The 16855-nt window shown below is 51.5% G+C and overlaps 2 protein-coding genes across 3 annotated transcripts; one reads left to right on the top strand and one right to left on the bottom strand.

The window, feature by feature from the left end:
- On the top strand, positions 1–5803 carry LOC100832425 (probable beta-1,3-galactosyltransferase 14). 2 transcript variants are annotated; one of them, XM_024456768.1, is made up of 7 exons: positions 1–604; positions 1504–1656; positions 1736–1818; positions 1932–2031; positions 3852–3965; positions 4809–4951; positions 5052–5207. In XM_024456768.1, the coding sequence occupies exons 1-7, from the start codon at positions 201–203 to the stop codon at positions 5168–5170; spliced, it is 1116 nt and encodes a 371-aa protein (XP_024312536.1). In that variant the 5' UTR covers positions 1–200; the 3' UTR covers positions 5171–5207. The 2 variants fall into 2 exon arrangements, with proteins under 2 accessions (XP_024312536.1, XP_003564304.1); XM_003564256.4 differs by lacking the exon at positions 5052–5207 and adding an exon at positions 5285–5803 and having other exon boundaries at positions 22–604.
- A 711-nt stretch (positions 5804–6514) lies between these two features.
- Positions 6515–9124, bottom strand: LOC100832118 (GDSL esterase/lipase At5g45910). The gene is made up of 4 exons (XM_003564255.3): positions 8767–9124; positions 8462–8671; positions 7892–8314; positions 6515–6955 (listed from the first exon to the last, which is right to left on the bottom strand). Exons 1-4 carry the CDS (start codon positions 9002–9004, stop codon positions 6738–6740), a joined length of 1089 nt encoding a protein of 362 aa, XP_003564303.1. The 5' UTR covers positions 9005–9124; the 3' UTR covers positions 6515–6737.
- Positions 9125–16855: the final 7731 nt, after the last annotated feature.

Below are 16855 nucleotides of genomic sequence, written 5' to 3'. Positions count from 1 at the left end.
GCGCGGACGCTAGCCAGTAGCCACCCGGCTACCACTAGCAAACGGCCGAGGCCATCGCAGATTTCGCAGTTGTCGCGCACCCACCCACCGGCCGCGATCTGACGGGCTTCACATTCCCCGCCGCCGCCGCCGCCGACCCGCGGCGCCCGCGCACTCGCGGGAGAAAACCGCGGTGGGGAGCGTAGCCGGCCGCCGCAGCGATGCCCAGCTCGCCCAAGCTGTTCGCCTCGGCCGCCGCCTCCCGCCGCTCCTCGCTCCGCCGCATCCTCTCCTCGCCGGCCTTCTCCGCCGCCTGCCTCCTCTTCGGCCTCGCGGGCTTCCTCGCCGCCGCGGTCACCCTCTCCCGGGCGCCCTCCCCGGAGGACGCGCCGCGCGGCCGCTGCCCCGACTCCTCGCGCCCGCTCTCCGTCTCCGTCGCGTGGGACCGGCGCCCCGGGGATGCCGCCGCCGCTGCCGCCGACCTCCCGGTGGGCCTCGCCACGGGATCGCGCGGTCGGCACAAGGTCATGGCCTTCGTCGGGATCTTCACCGGGTTCGGCTCCGTCGGCAGGCGCCGCGCGCTGAGGCGGACGTGGCTCCCCGCGGATCGGCAAGGTCTCCTTCGGTTAGTCCTTGGTATCACAGCTTGCCGGTTCATGGTCTCGAGATATAGCTGTAGCTTAGGTGTTGAACTATTGATGCGGTTGGTTGCCTAACAAGGTTTCATTCTTCAGACCTATACTAGTTGCTGATGGGAATCGAGTGGGCAATTTCCATTTGCCCATTTCTATGCTGTTGAATTGAGTTATGATTTATTTGAATCTTCATCCGTTGGCTATGTACTTCTGGTTAAATTTTTCATCGATATGGTAATATCACCCCATGTACAATATATACAGGCTATTCATTTGTTTCTCGAATTGCACCTTGAGTTCGTTTCTGAGGTACCTGTTCGCTCGTACCAAACTTGCTAATTCCTCTGCAAAGGTGGTTTCATACATTGAATTCCTGCTGAGTTCACGAAACACTCGTGGTTTTAGTGGAATAGTGCTACTATTCTGGAACAATGGATTGATCTTTCTGATATCGGAATTGTTACTTTATCTCACTAGCACTGATAACTCTGTAGCGTATGATTCTATTAATAGAAATCGGAGGGAAAACCCCTCTTTCTAAAAAAAAAACTCACTAGTGCTGATAAGTGATGATTCATTTTTTATGTTGAGTTCCAAATGCAATGTGCATGAAATTGGGCATTCTATTTAATGGATATGTACTGGACATTTGTACATTTGCAAGTACAAGTTGCCTTCTAGTGATAAACCTGTCCCAGCTCTGTTGTAACTTGTAAGCATGGACAAATCTATTATCATTTTGCTGTCTGCTGGTCCTTTTCTCTCTTGGAAAATTTCAATCATGCTTGATGATAACCATGACAGGAGGTTTTTATTTTGGTTTGTATCTGGTGGTGATGTTGCCTAAATGCTCGTAAAATGGTTGCCTTTTTGGTTCACTGTGATGCAGGTTGGAGGAAGCTACTGGTCTGGCATTCAGATTTGTGATCGGTAAAAGCAATGACAAGTCTAAGATGCTAGCTCTTGAAAGAGAGGTTGAAGAGTATGATGATTTTATGCTTTTAGATCTCGAGGAGGAGTATAGCAGGCTTCCATACAAAACGTATGTAATAGAGCAATTATCATATTTCCATATCATCATAGCATCTTTTCATGGAAACTGATATGATCTTATGTTTTAGGTTAGCTTTCTTTAAGGCTGCTTATGCATTATTCGATTCTGATTTCTATGTTAAAGCTGATGATGACATTTACTTGAGACCAGGTGAGTAAGAAACTAAGAATATCCAAGATATATCCTCTTTCTGGCTTTCACCAAGATAAATATATTTGGTTTTTGAAAGTCTGTAACTTCCATCACCGATTTATATTCTGCAGATAGACTTTCCTTGCTTCTGGCTAAGGAACGCTCACATACACAAACATACATTGGATGCATGAAGAAGGGGCCTGTTTTTACCGATCCCAAATTGAAATGGTTAGTTTGTCATTTGACATTATATGATATCATGAGATTCTGTCTTACTTTACCATACCGCTTTTCCTTGGGAAATATATGGAAATGAGCTAATACAGCAAAACCTGACACTGCAACCAATAATTGTTCTACAACATAAAAATAGCGCATGAAAAATTTAGTCTTATGGTCTCGGAAATATTTGTTGTGGATCCGTAATAGCATTGTGTTATCTTATTATCTAAAGCCATAATTGTTGGCATTGTTTGATTGGCAAGGCCTGTGCTGACAGTGATCCTTTTTTCACCTATAATTGTCTCTGCATTGGTTGCACCACTTGGTCCACTTCCCGCTTTTTCCATGGATTGGTCTGTTGGTAACATGCTGCAAAGGACTAATTCATTTTTCCCACATTTGTTTTGGATTAGGTATAGTACCTGGTAACTAATTCCGGATATGAAATCTGTTCAGGTTTGGTTTGGGATTTAAAAAATCGTTTCATTATCCATTATTGGCTATGCATTTTGTCAAGTGCTGCTCACTCCGATCCAATGTATCTGCTCTGGTCAAATATTTCTAACTTTGACCTCTAATATATTTTAAAATGGCTAGACCAACAGAGTATAAGGCAATATTCTGGTGTAACTGGTAAAAAGTATTCTCAGCATGTTGCACTTTTATACACCATCTGTGGGTACAAACCTTATCTCCTAATCGGTTGTAGGAGGCTCAAGTGATTTTGAACAAAGTTTTATAATGATCTATGTCTCAGTTATTCGAGGGAAATTTAGTTTGATTTTTTCTCATTGGATATGGTATGTGCTGTCTAGCACCTGGCGGAAGTTGGTTATGCATGGGTATTTATTTTTTATGTTGATTATCAGTTAGATGGTGGATTTTTGCAATTAACTTGGTATGAGCAAAAGGTGAATGCGGGGCATCCAAAACTGAAAATATCTTTCATGTGTTGCTTTCATCTGTAGTTAAGGAGTGAAACCAACTTATTTGAATTTTGCTCAACTGTGATTAGCTAGCTAGCCCAATAAATATGGTAAAAAAATCAATATGAGTAGATGGCTAAACATGGATGAAATCAACATGTGTACCGAGTGAATTGTGCCAGGAGTTTCTAAATCTGCATACATGTGTTCCTGAAGTTGGTAACCTTGCAATTATATGATTCATGTCTCCAAAGTCTAAACCTTCCATGGTTGTATCACTTAGATCCAAACTTCTTACTCTATCTTCTCTCTCACTAAACACTATTGTTATATTAGTTAGAGTTGTAACCTTACAATTTGTTTGTGATCCCTGAAGTCACACAGACACAACTTTCTCTATTACTAGCATCCTTGCAAAAGCGGTGGTAATAGTGCACTAGCCTAAAGCCGTATGTGTATGGCTAAGATATGTCACGCTTACCTGTACTTGGGTTACCCCTTTGCTCAGGATTTAGAATAATGAGAACAAACATGGATCCAAAATGTCTGGTTTTGGTTGTCCCTAAATACACAACAGTTAAATTGTATCCAGGCAAAATGACCTGCTGCATGGCATCCAAAAATGTTGTCTTCGGATTAAATTATTGCTCTAACGTTGTCACCACTAGGGTAATGAATTGGAAAAATGCTGAATTTCAAGTCTAGGGACTTCATGGTAAAATAAGTTTAGCATACGATTGAAAAGATTACACAGTCCCTCAATAGGCTGGCACTTGAACTAACAAGTTCAGCTAGAGAGTGGTACGACTGAGTTCGGTTGCATGCGATTTGCAAATGCTACAAGTGGGAGATCATACTGTCTACTTGTTTTGCTTGATCATGCTCTTTTAATGAATGCAGGTATGAGCCACAGTCCTTCCTACTTGGATCAGAATACTTCCTTCATGCATATGGGCCTATTTATGCTTTATCAGCTGATGTGGTGGCAAGCTTGGGTGCCTTGAGAAACAACAGGTAAGCGACAGTTCACCTTGTCCCAACTGAACTAGTAACCTCAAACTTGCCATCTTGCACAAGCGTTTTTAATTGTACCAGCAAATATTATATTTATTGTCTTAGGCATGTCTAGTAGCACCAAGAAAAGAATTATATCGGTGCCATAGAAAGATGTATAATTAGAGATTACCATTTTTTAACCAGGAATTATAGAATACCATTGAATGTGGGGCTAACTAGTGGGCCATGTTAGTGAAAGATGAATGATTGAATGGTATTCTACAACTCAAGTTATCCTTGCGATGTTATGTAGCAATTCACCCCTAGGTACTAAGTAATCGTGCTAACACATATAATTACGAAGTGCCCTACTACTTGGCCACATGGTTAAAACGTTTTTCATTCTCTAGTGTCGGTTTCAAATTGAAAAAAGCAAGTCTTGACCAGGAACATTCTTCATCTAGGATGAAATATATTTCACATATGTTTTTAACGCCCAAATTCCCATGTGCTGAAAACATATGCCTAATCATGAAACTTATACCTGACATGGATTGGGCTTGTGTTCATGTCGGTTTCATCTATAAATAACTGATATAGCTAGGCAAAGTCCTTTTCCTGTGGCTAGTCAAGTTAGAGCTATGTAGAGTGGCAAATTGCTCAGATTCTATTGAAACCAGAAAACTTTGAGCCTAAAGTAGAAAGGTCATAGTAACTTGACAGTTGCAGCTTAAGAAATTGAAACACATCATGAGCTTCAGTTTTCGTACATTGAAACATTATCACAGTTCATCAGTGTTGAACCCCGAATTGAGTCATGCTATCTGTTTGTGTAATAGATTTTTACCTATGTTTCTCCAGTTTCCGAATGTTCAACAATGAGGATGTTACTATTGGATCCTGGATGCTTGCTATGAATGTCAACCATGAGAACACGCATTCACTTTGTGAACCTGAGTGCTCAGAGTCTTCAATTGCTGTCTGGGATATTCCAAAATGTTCAGGTTATTCCCTTTCTTAATTCTTATCTCAGGGTGAATATGGATGTTCAGTTTATTAAAGTAGAAGCGGTTGGTGAAATATGAATTTTTCATGTTCATATAGGAGTATTTTTATTTGCCTCACTGGACAAATGGATAACATCTCTATTGCCATGCTGCACATGCTTTGATCAACCTGCAGAATGGTTCTACAGTAGACTAGACTCACGTGAGTGGGTCTGATTAAACAATTATGAATAAATTTGAGGGATGTGTGTTTCCCTTCGATGTTACATATGAAAAACGTTGTATCCTCTTCAGACCAAGCTCATGCATGCTAATCTATCTGCTATCCAGGTCTATGCCACCCGGAGGTAAAGATGCTAGAGCTTCATCGAAGAAAAGAATGCACAGGTGGTCCATCTGAGGTGTCTGAATCTGATGACCGATGAAGTTTCGTCTGGACACGGAACCATGGACCCGGCGACATGATGACAGAGTGGTTGACCTCTGCCTCGATAGATTCTTGGAATGCGTGCACTCATAGAGTTCCGTCACTAGGCAGAATCATTTGCCGATATACCGTGGAGGAAAGCCTACACCTATAATTCAGGCGCCATGACAATGCAATTCTCCAGGGCACCGTTGTTGCTCCTCTGCTACATTCTTGCCATCGCTTTTAACCACAGAACTGTATTCTTGTCGTACAGCGGCATGCTCATCCCGGTATCGCGGCGAAGTTTTGTTGTATAGAATGCATTACAAATTTGTCACAAATGATACACTTTCTTTCTACTTAGACCCTACTATGAAACAGCGTCTTCCTGAAGAACAGAGATTCTGCTCAACCTCAATTGAGTCATTCCTGATATACTAGCTGCTAGTACAAAAAGTAAAGTGACGTCGCCATCTAGGGATAAGGTAGCATTGAATAGGAAGGTTCCTCCTAAAAAGGTTGACGGGTCTTGTAGCTGTCTGGTTCCAGTGAGTCCAAGAACAGCTAAGAATTGCTCATACCACTTGCGTTTGCGTCAGCCACTTGAAATGTATTTACTCTCTTTTATTCAACCAGATTTGATGGAGTAGTTCAGATTCGACAGTCAAGACGACCACATCAATCGCCGTATGAAACTCTGAATGGGCTGTGCATCTGCAGGAGCATATCCTCAAAGCAAATTTAGCAAGTTTCACCCCATAAAACCTTCTTGATCAAAAGGCTTTTCGCGTGTTCCATTTCACGCGAATGAATGGGACGACATAATGCACCGAGTTGTTCATCGATCCTGGCCGTTTTGGCCCAGTGTTTTCTGTCGTTGTCACGGGCTCTGACGAGACGACTGACCACAGTCTGAGTCATTCTCAGACATGATTACATCGAAACGAGATTTCTGCAGTGGCTTTTTTTGCCCAGAAAAGATCCCGCAACCACATGACCCGGCCAGGCAAAAGATCCAAATCCCCTAGCTGCCATGGCAGAAATCCCCCCTTTATTTTACTTTTAAGCTGTAGTAGTGATGTACGTACCATTTGATGGAACAAACAAATAAACAAACAAACAAACAATTTGGAGCATCAGATCACAGCAAGTATAAGTAACACACACACATTATTATTCATCCAGTCGCCGTGGTTTTCCTTCGGCAACGAAAGTAAACAAACATTCCCCTTCTTTTTCACCCATGACAGACACCACCACGTGTTTCCCCCATCTTGCTTAACTTACCCTCTCCCTTCCTCCACAACAAACGTTAATTAATCGAAGTGAATAAATAATCTGTGATAAATAGCGACAGATGGGTAATAAAAGGTTCTAGGAGTGGAGGATTGCGGGGTGGCAGTATGCCCCCGAGAGCCAGCCGTCGGTGATCTGCTTGTAGGCGGCCTCGGTGAGGTGGATGCCGTCCCAGCTGAGGTGCGAGGCCGGGCTTGCGCAGGCGGACGCGCCGGACATGCCGCACCGCGCGCTGTTGGCGTAGTTGTACTTGCCTCCCCCCGACCCGCAGCACGCCTCCACCACCGAGCTGAACCCTGCATTTTGCATTGCACACCAAACAACACAACACAAAGCGTCAGTAATCAGTTCGGGCTTCGATTCAGATCAGGCGTCTGAATGATGGTCACGTCGCGGGCCAAGACAAGAAACTCGTGCTGGCCCGTTTTTGGTTCCTTGCCAACGCTGTTTGTTCCCTTCGCAGGCACAGCAGCTGCCTCTGCTAGCTACGAGATGGATGACTGATGAGCAGTTGGCGAGTACGAAGGTTCACGGGGGATTGTTTTCTTGTTCCGTGTGCAGCCGGGGAAGAGCGGAGCCCCGTCGGCTCGCCCGGGAACGTGAAGCAACAGTGCCTCGATCCCCTGGCGCGCCATGTCGCCGCATGTGTTGGTTGGGGGCAAACGTTGGCTGTTTTCGGGCGAGGGGCTGGTTAAACAAAACCAGAAAGGCGTCCACCAAACCGGCGGATCCGCCATTATGTCCCCATAATGGTTTGCGCGTTGTTAAACCAGTTCGAGATCCTGCATTCCTGCCCACCCTCGTGACGAGCGTGAGCCGCCAGCCAGCCGTGTGGTGTCTGTCTCGGCCGTCATCTTGTTTTTCTAAATGCAACGGGAGGATTACGCGGACATGCGGTGGCCACAGTGTGCCCAGCACTTGTAGTAACACAGGGAATAATAATAATCCCATTTAACCGCAGCACGTTGCTTGTCCCGTGTGCTCTGCTCGTACTACGTACTGATCGACTGGGGATCACCGTGACGTACCCGTCCAAACAAATGCTCTGCTCCGACAGGGGTCCAGTCCAGAGCAGTCAAGGCGAGTTTGAAATCCTAGCAAACAACAGCACCAGCCGCCAAGGGTGCATCCAGAGCCAAACCTTATCTACGGCAAGGTTTGAGTTTTGGATTCTGGAACGCATGGATTTCAGAAGAAACTTAAAACACAAGGGAAAACGAGATCATGCGTACCGTAGCTGGAGGGGTTCCGGACCATGTCGTAGACCCCGGCATAGAAGTCGGCATACATGATCCTCGCCGACGCATACTTGGCCTGCAACCCGGCGATCTTGGTCTTGAGCAGCCCGTTGTGGTACGTGGACAGGTCGTTGAACTTCTTGAGGCATCCGAGCGAGTCGTAGTCGGCGGCGCTGGAGGTGCCGTAGATGGAGAGGTAGATGGGGAAGCAGCCGATGGGGAGCACCCCGGGCACCACGACGTCCACGGCGCCCATGGCGATGAGCTTCTCGACGCCGCTGGAGATGGTGTCCACGATCTGCGGCGCGTACGTGCTGGCCTGGTCCGTGTTGTAGCCCCCGAACAGCATCGCGTTGTAGTCGTTCCCCCCGAACTCCCCGAACACGAACAGCGATTTCGCCAGGTAGCTCTTGCAACCTGAAATAATAGTAACAAGCAATCGATTGAGTATTATTACATGAGTTGAAAGTAAAAAAAGCTTTCTTTTTTGCAGGTGCGTGTTGCAGGGGAACAGCTGGATGGTGCAGAGGCTTTGATGATGGGGGAGGAGAGAAGAGCACTGACTGGAGGCGCAGACGGAGGAGGTGATCTGTTGGAACCACTGCATTTGAAAGCTGATGGGCCCGTTGTTCCAGATCTTGTCGGAGAGGCCGAGGGAGCGGAAGAAGGGGGCGTCCATGGCGGTGGCGCCGGTGATGGCCATGTTGGCGCCCTGCTTGAAGTTGGCGCTCGTCGACTTGGACGGCGGCAGCAGCGGCAGCCCGAACTTGTTGCCTGCTCGCAGCAAGTAAGTAAAGAGCACAGAGTGAGAACTGATTGAGATCGGTCGGTCGATCAAGAAAGAAAAGGAAGAGAGAGAGAGAGCTTACTGAGGAAATCAACAATCACGCGGCCGTCGCAGCAGCGGCAGGTGGGCTTGCCGAAGTAGGTCTCGCCGTAGGGGGGCTGGGTGAAGGTGATGGAGGAGGGGTTCCCGTTGGTGCAGAGGTTGCCCGTGTCCGTGATGGAGTCCCCGAAGTTGTACAGCGCATTGTACTTCTGCGCCGACGCCGACGACGCCAGCAGCAGCAGCAGCAGCAACGGCACCGACGACCTCGCCATCGCCATTTGAACACGGGCGAGAAGAACTGCTGGAGCCTAGAGAAAGGAAGAAAGCCGGGATCGATGCCTCTGCAGAGAGCAGAGCAACTTGAATGGGATGGAACACGGCTAGCGAGGCGCGGCAGCCTTTTTATAGGGCCCGTGACCCTGATGAGGCTGGCTGCGCGTCCGCCGGCCCGGAAGGCTCTCGCCGCTTTTGCTCTCCGACTTGTCAAAGCCTTTTTTCTTTCCCCCGTCCCGGCTGCCCGGCTTGGGGGCCCCTGGCACTGGCAGGCCGCAACTGTGCACGAATGTTCGCTCCAAAAAAAAAAAAAACTGTGCACGAATGTAACGTGTGTGCTTCCCTAGCTTTGTCGTGCCGTCGGTACATGGCAACGTACAACCACCGTTTTTCCTCCACGTTGGATTAATCCACGGGTCGTCTTCGATAGTACTCCGTACAATCATCATACTCACTCAAGAAATTATATATGCGCTCGCACGTACGGCAGTCGACCTAGTCTCGTCATGTCATGGACGATCCATCTCAACCACTGATTTCCTCTGCTTTGCACTCGGGAGGCCTCCTAGCTTTTTTTTTTTTTATTTTTAGAACTGGGAGGCCTCCTAGCTAGTTAGCTCGGCTTTAGTTCGAGACAAAAGTCCAATCAGGCGAGAAAAGGGCCGTCGTTGTTAGCCAGCTACAAAGCCCTGGTGGCGGCTGCGCGCGACGAGTCCCGTGCCCGGGAGTATCTCCTTTTTGAAACTTGGCCGCCCTTTTGATTTCGCCTTTTGTTCCTCTCCAGTCTTGGCGTGGTAGGTTGGTTAATCCCCGAGTCCTGCAGGCGCTAATTGGACCGGCACCGCATGCTCTTAGGGCAGCTGCCGTTGCTTAACGTCACGTGTTGCTTACGTGAAAGAAAAAAAAGCTGTAAATAGTTGGTCCCGTAAGAAACTGCTACTTCACGGGTAGCAAGAAAAAGTTGGAGTATGACAAATGGGTCCTAGTACAAAGAATACTTTTTAATTAGAAAGAAAAGTGATGGATATGAGAGATAAGTGATGACATGAAATGTAAAGTAACGGCTATAGTAACGGCTCGTTGAATATGTCCTTAGTTGATTCTTCAATCGACGTGGCGTCAATGGAAAAACGAAGAAGCCTGTGGCTGCTGTGCATGCAGAGTTCATCAGTCCGACCGCTGTCGTGTTGTTCCTGCATGCTCTTAATTTGCATGCCCCATGTTTTTCTCGGTCCGACGAATAACCTGGGCTCAAGATTATCCCTTCATTTTTGTGGAACCAAATGTAACGTACGTGCGTACGTATCCACTTGTATGCAGTATATATGCCTGCAGAGGCTGACTGGTCGTAGCTAGACTCGTAGATGCATGAACGGAGAACAGGTGGTCCAAATTAAAACTCCATTTTTGCTATCCAAGCAAAAGTGAAGTTAAGTTCCACGTGTCGCAAATTGCTCTCGGTAGACAGGGGTTGAACAAAGTGACATGAATCGCCGTTCCGACCGATCAATCGTACCATCGGAGCTGTAAAAATACTCATTCCACCCGAAACGTGAATTTGTACAGAATCTATACATATTCAAGTCACTTATTAATTTTCGGACGGAGTAATTATAAGTACATCATTTGGATCCATCTCATTTGTAAAAAAACATCGTCTTGGGTCTTTCAGATGAACCAAATTAAAATGTGTTCCCGATCAGGGTGCCACGAGGCAGCAGCTATAGCCCTAGCGGAGCAGAAAGACCTGAATGCACGCACGTATCATGCATAGTTGTACATCTTTACGGAAGAAAGGATCGTGCATATGCATGGTGCAAAGTTCAGATGCGCCGGCCCCTTTACCGTGCATGTTGGCCCAACTTGCGTTTGCATCGTCCTTATTGATGGGTCACCGCCATTTAATAAAACAAAAGGCCTTTAGGCTTCAAAGTGATCCAAGAATTGACGTCAACTAAGCAAAGTGTGGTCGATCGATGTAGCTAGCTAGCTAGCTAGCAGTAATTGGAATCGATCGGGAAAGTGATGTCGCAAAGGCTCAACTGATCGAAGGAACCCACTTGAGACTTGACGCGCATCATGCATTGGCATGCAGGACCAGCTATGCTGCAGCAATGATTATGTGCGTGATTTGATTAGCTCTTCATGTTGGCAGCGCCACTTGAGCTACTACTAACAAGGTGGTAAACCATCGCGCTTATTGTCACCAGACCTGCATAATTTCTCATCGATCGGCCACTTAAATTCGCCACCACACGCACGTAACGAACTAGCACTGGCGCCACGTAATTGATTGATTGCAATATGGTCTCTTACCGGCCTCATCATCATCATCTCTTAAGTCTTATCCTGTCTCGGATAGCAAATAATGGGATTATCCAAAGTACTGCTGGACCAAAACAAGCACTTGCAATCAAATTAACTAACTCGCAGAAAATGCGGTTACTGGTAGTACGACGTAGTATAAATTAAACTCACGGGCATGCATGATTCTCTTGTTGCCTTTATTGCTTACTGTGAATCACTCATCCAAGTGCTAATTAAGTAGTAGACCAAAAAACAACAAGCACTTGGAAATTTCCTGAAAAGACGCCTTACTTTGGTGGTGGTGGTGCGGGAGTGGAAACCCGTCGATCATCGATCATCGATCAGTCCAGAGGCAAAACGGTGGAGGACATTTATGAGGGCTCGCTAGCTAGCTTCCAGTGACCCCGACGCCTACAAATTAAGGAAGGGCGCGCGCAGATTAGTTGAGACGACGACGACGGGCAACGGGGCAAGCAAGCAGTGCACACAAGTCAAACGAGGTCACTAGCAACCGTTAGCTGTGAGAGACCGCGACACGTTTTGGTGACCGCCCAGTGCGGAGGGTGACCGCCCATGCGGTCATCAAGTTCTTCAAAAGTATTGTGTGCCGGTTTGGTGTGCCTAACGACATCATCACCGACAACGGCACGCAGTTCACGAGTGCAGTGTTTCAGGCCTATTGTGAGGGCATAGGCACTAAGTTGCACTTCGGGTCCGTGGCTCATCCGAGGAGTAACGGACAGGTGGAGCGAGCCAACGCAGAAGTGCTGCGGGGGCTCAAGACGAGAACCTTTGACAAGTTCAAGGGTCACGGGAAACACTGGGTTGAAGAACTCCAGCCCGTGCTGTGGTCAATCAGGACCACACCTAGTCGGGCAACGGGCGAAACTCCTTTCGCCCTTGTCTACGGGATTGAAGCGATGCTGCCCCTCGAGCTCAAGCACGGATCTCCCCGAGTACGTGCGTACGGCAACACCAGCCAACATGAGCAAAGGGTGAACGATCTAAACTTCATCGAAGAGCTTCGATGCCGGGCTGCTGTGCAAGCCGCGTGCTACCAACAGGGACTCCGTCGTTATCACGACAGGCGAGTCCATCCCCGGGGGCTCGAGAACGGAGACCTTGTCCTGCGCCGGATACAAGGAACGAAAGCCAGGAACAAGTTGACTCTGAAATGGGAGGGCCTTTTCCGGGTAGTGCAGGTGACCAGACCGGGGGCTGTCCGGCTGGAAACCGAAGACGGCTTGCCGGTGCCCAATAGTTGGAATATAGAACACTTGAGAAAGTTCTACCCGTGAAGCGGCGGAGCCCGACCCTCAGGTCATGCCGCCGATGCATACCTCTCGAACTAGTGTAGCCGGGCAGCCCCCATGTGTAAACCACTAGTTATTGTGAATAAAGATAAGTGTTTCTTTCCAGAACTTTAAAGTTGCGTTGCTTATTTGAGCGTTCCCCCCTTCTTCTTCTCCTGTTTTGGTGCACGGAAGTGTCTTCCCAAACTTGGTTGTGAGCAGGGGGCTGCTGGAGCCTCGAAAGCAAAAACCCCGTTGCCGGGTCACTCCGCCACGGGGCATGCAGTCGCCGGGTTAACCGCTACGTGCATCACGGGACACGCAGTTGCTGGGCTCCCTGCAACATGCACCCCGGCTGGGAAATAGAATGCTCACATCCAAGTTCGGCGTCAACCCTTCCGTGCCCGGGTGCTGGGAGGCAGGAGGTTACTCGTGTTGCTTTATGTATTTTTGTGAATTTCGAATTTTTTTTGCAGCACCTCGGGCCTGGTAAGAATCTAATCTGCAGGAAAAGGTGGAATCTCACGCACTGTAATACCCGTGGGCTGCCCACGGGTGGCGAAGACTATACTACATGTCGAAGGGGGGGGATGCCACGGGTGCTGCGCTGATCCGTCGCGCGCGGTGGCGAGCCCCTCCCCCTCGCCTATAAAAGGCGCGCCCCAGCCATGGAACGGCTCAGAGCGAAGCCGGGAAAGTGGCTGTTAAGGCGGGCGGTGCCGTGGAGGCGCGATGGTGGTGCATTCCATCAGCGCGTAGCGCCGACGGGTGCACTGCCATCGCGCCCTTGCCGCATCGCCTCATCGAGCCTGCTCCGAGGGGCGTCGCAGAGACACGGTGGTGGTGCATGCCATCAGCGCTCCGCGCCGACGGGTGCACTGCCGCCGTGCCCTCGACACGCCTCCTCAAGCGAGCGGCTCCTGGGCGAGGGCTGCCGCGGAGGCACTGTGGTGGTGCATTCCATCGGCGTCCGGCGCCGACGGGTGCACTGCCGCAGTGCACCGGCCGCATCCCTCCAAAGGACACCTCCGCAAGGAGCAGGGGCTGCCGCGGAGGCACTATGGTGGTGCATGCCATCAGCACCTCGCGCCGTGGGGTGCACCATCATAGTGTCCCTGCCGCATTCCCCTAAGAGAGCCCCATCATAGTGCACCTTTGCGAGGACGCTGTGATGGCGCCGGTGCCGGCATTCGCCGTCTGTTCCGGCCCATCACCGTGTCCCTGCCACGACCCTCGAGCAGTTCTGCTCCCAGGCAGCGAGGGCTGCTGCGGGAACATCGTGGCATCCTTGCCGCCCGCTTTCGGCGGTGGTGGCGAGGAAGCGACGATGTCCCTGCTGCGGCCCTCAGACGGGTTTGTTCCAAGCAGCGAGGGCCGTTGTGGGGACGCCGTGACGTCCTCGTCACCCGCGGTCAGCGGCGGTGCCGAGGAAGTCACGGCGTCCCTGCCGCACCCCCAGAAGAAGGCTCTTCCAAGGGCGAGGGTTGCCGCGGCGTCCCCGCTGCTTCCCTTTGACAGGCACTTTGCAGGGATAACGAGCCAGTTGTGCGCCTCCAGTGAACGCTCCGGGCGCAAGACTGAACGAAAAGCTAAGTACTGACACCTAAATGGCGAACCTACTAAGAGCTGAACGTAATTGAACGCTGTCTCGCCAGGTGTGGCCCCGGATCCTGCGCGTAGCTGGAGTGTTAGAAGGATGCTTGTGGGGGGAGTGCGCTCCTCGTGTGGCTTCGCGGGTCCGTACCAGAAGGGGACGGCTTGGAGTAGTTACCCCGCAAGTGGAGTGGCTCCCCGCTACCGCTTGACCCCAGGTCGGCACTGCGGGTCCGTCCCGGGTCCCTGGTCTGGTCAAGGGTGAGGCGCGCGAGTCCCCGGTAACACAAGGCAAAACACGCAAAGGCTAGGGGAGTCGCCCCGCGAGGCAGCACCGGGAACAAGAGTTTAAGCAAATTAAAGAGCTTGAATTGTCTAAGTGTTGAACGGTTACATAAGCTAATGGAAAAATAATTCTTCAAACGGCGCCAAGCGTCACACTTGCAGGAAAGAACAGACAAAAGGAGCTACATTGGAATGCAGCAAGGACGGCTGGGGGCTGCGGCAACTAGTTGCCGGCGTCTTCGGCCGGGGGCTCCGTGGACGGCTCGGGGTCCGGCTTCCGCTGCATCCGCTCGACCACCTCGTCGACGAACCCGCGCACCGCTTGGGTGTGCATGGGCTCGTCCTCGCTGTCCGACCAGGCGTCCAGCAGGGACTCGAAGGAAAACTCCAGGTCCCGAAGATGTATCCTCGGGAGGATTGTCCCGGCAACCTCCCGGGCACAGTTAGCGACTTCGTTGGTGCCATACTGGGCGATCCAGACGTCGAGCGCCCCAAGCTTCCCCACCAAGTCGATCAACATCGAGACATCCGTGCCCTCCACCTTCGCCGCCTATAGCTCGAACTGTGGCAGCAGATCGCGCAGCGCCTCGGCAATCTTGAGCAGTTTATCGGTCTCGATCTTCCGCTGACCGATCAGCGTGCCGTGGTGAAGCCAAGCGTTGACGGTAGCCTCCTTGGCCTTGTTGAGGCGGCCCGCCAGCTTCACAAGCTCCGCGGCCTTGGCCGCATTGTCCTCGCCGGCCTTGGCGAGCTCCTCCCGAACAGTGGCTAGTTTGGTCTCGAGCCTGGCCGCTCTGTCCTTGGCGGATACAAGCTGGATCTCGTGCCGGGCTGCTGCTCCCGCCGCGTCCTCGGTGGCCTTAATCTGCGCCTCCAGCTTGACGCGAAGGCCCTGAATCTCGCCGCGATAGTTAGCGATCAGGTCGCTCTTTTTGTCCAGCCGGGCCTAGGCCACCGCAAGCACCCCTGCGTGCTCCTTCTTGGTCGCCTCGAGGGTTGCCGCCATCGAGTCCAGCTCCCCCTGAAACTTCTTGCGCTGGGCCTCCAGCTGCCGGTGGAGTTCGGCCTCCGGGATGACCGGTTCCTCGGCGTCCTCCTGGGCTTGCCGGGCAAGGCGCGCCTCCTCCTTAGCGAGACGCGTCTCTTTGCGCAGCTGGGAGAGCTCTTGCCGTTCCCTCTCCACGGCTTCCCGCACCTCACCAAGTTGGTTCTTGGCAACGGTGTGGTGCTCCGTCACCTCATTGAAAGAGGTGACGAAGGCTTGCTGTTGGTCCCTGACGGCGTCCAGGAACTGGTGCGCCCGCTCGAAGATGCTCGGATCCCAGGTGATAGGATTCCAAGCTAGCCCGGTGAGGGTGCCGAGGTCGGTCCATGGTAGCGCCCGCTCCCGATGTGGGTGTGCTCGTGCCTATAGCAATAGGAAGCGTGAGGATCGACAAGTAAGAGGGCTATCGGAAGCGGACAAGGGTGGCCGGGGCGGTTACCTGCACGGCATATGGACTTGCGAGGGGGGCCTCCCCCGCCTCACCTGTGCCGGCGGGAGCCTCCGAAAGGCTTGCCGCGGGCGAGCTGTCACTTGCTGGAGAAGAAGGTATGTTTATATGATTAACTAACAACTGAAAAAATGCAGCAAAGAAGAAGCAAAGGAGCCGTACCAGTTGCTGGCCCCACCCCTGTAGGGGCTGGGTCATTGGTGGGCGCGGTGACGGCGCCGCTAGCCCCTGTGACGGTCGGGTCAGCGGCGCCGCCGGCGTCTGCGCCCTCTTGCTCGGCGTAGCGGGCGGGGAGTCGCTCCTCCCCCTTTTGCGGGCACCCGCCGGCGAGTTGGACCTCGGGGGGTTGCGCCGGAGCGGGGAAGCCCCGGAAGACCCCCCGAGCGGGCGGCACCCTAGGTGCCCGCTGGGTCGTTGCGTCCCGGGGCGTCGCGGGAGACAGTAACGAAGCCGCCGCAAAATCAGGGGCCGACCCTGGGGAGGCTGCCGGCGCACCCCCGGCGGTTGCCGCTGCTGAGGCCGTTGCTGGGTCACTGGTGGCCCCCGCCGAGGTGCAGGCGGGTGCCACCGGAGCAGCCACCGTCGCGGTGCGGGCGACCGCTGCTAGGGCGGGTGTCGCCGTTGTGACTCCGGCGACCCCCGTGGGCGTGGGCGCCGCCGAAGGAGCAACGGGCGCCCCTGAAGCGGCTGCCGCCACGGGGCATGCGTCTGCTGCTGGGGCGGATGTCGTCGCCGAGGAGGGAGCCGCGGCCGCTGCGAACGTACTTGATCTACGCACGATCAGGGGCGCGTTGTCGCTGTCCTCATCATCGTCGTCCACGGGGACGACTTCCGGGGACGTTGCAGCCTGGCCCGCCTCGTCATCCAGCGACCGGAGGGAGGGCCA

This window comes from Brachypodium distachyon, chromosome 1 (assembly GCF_000005505.3).
Source record: "Brachypodium distachyon strain Bd21 chromosome 1, Brachypodium_distachyon_v3.0, whole genome shotgun sequence".
Taxonomy (NCBI): Eukaryota; Viridiplantae; Streptophyta; class Magnoliopsida; order Poales; family Poaceae; genus Brachypodium; species Brachypodium distachyon.
Note: the sequence above shows the minus strand (reverse complement) of the source record. Positions and strands in the feature narration are given on the sequence as shown.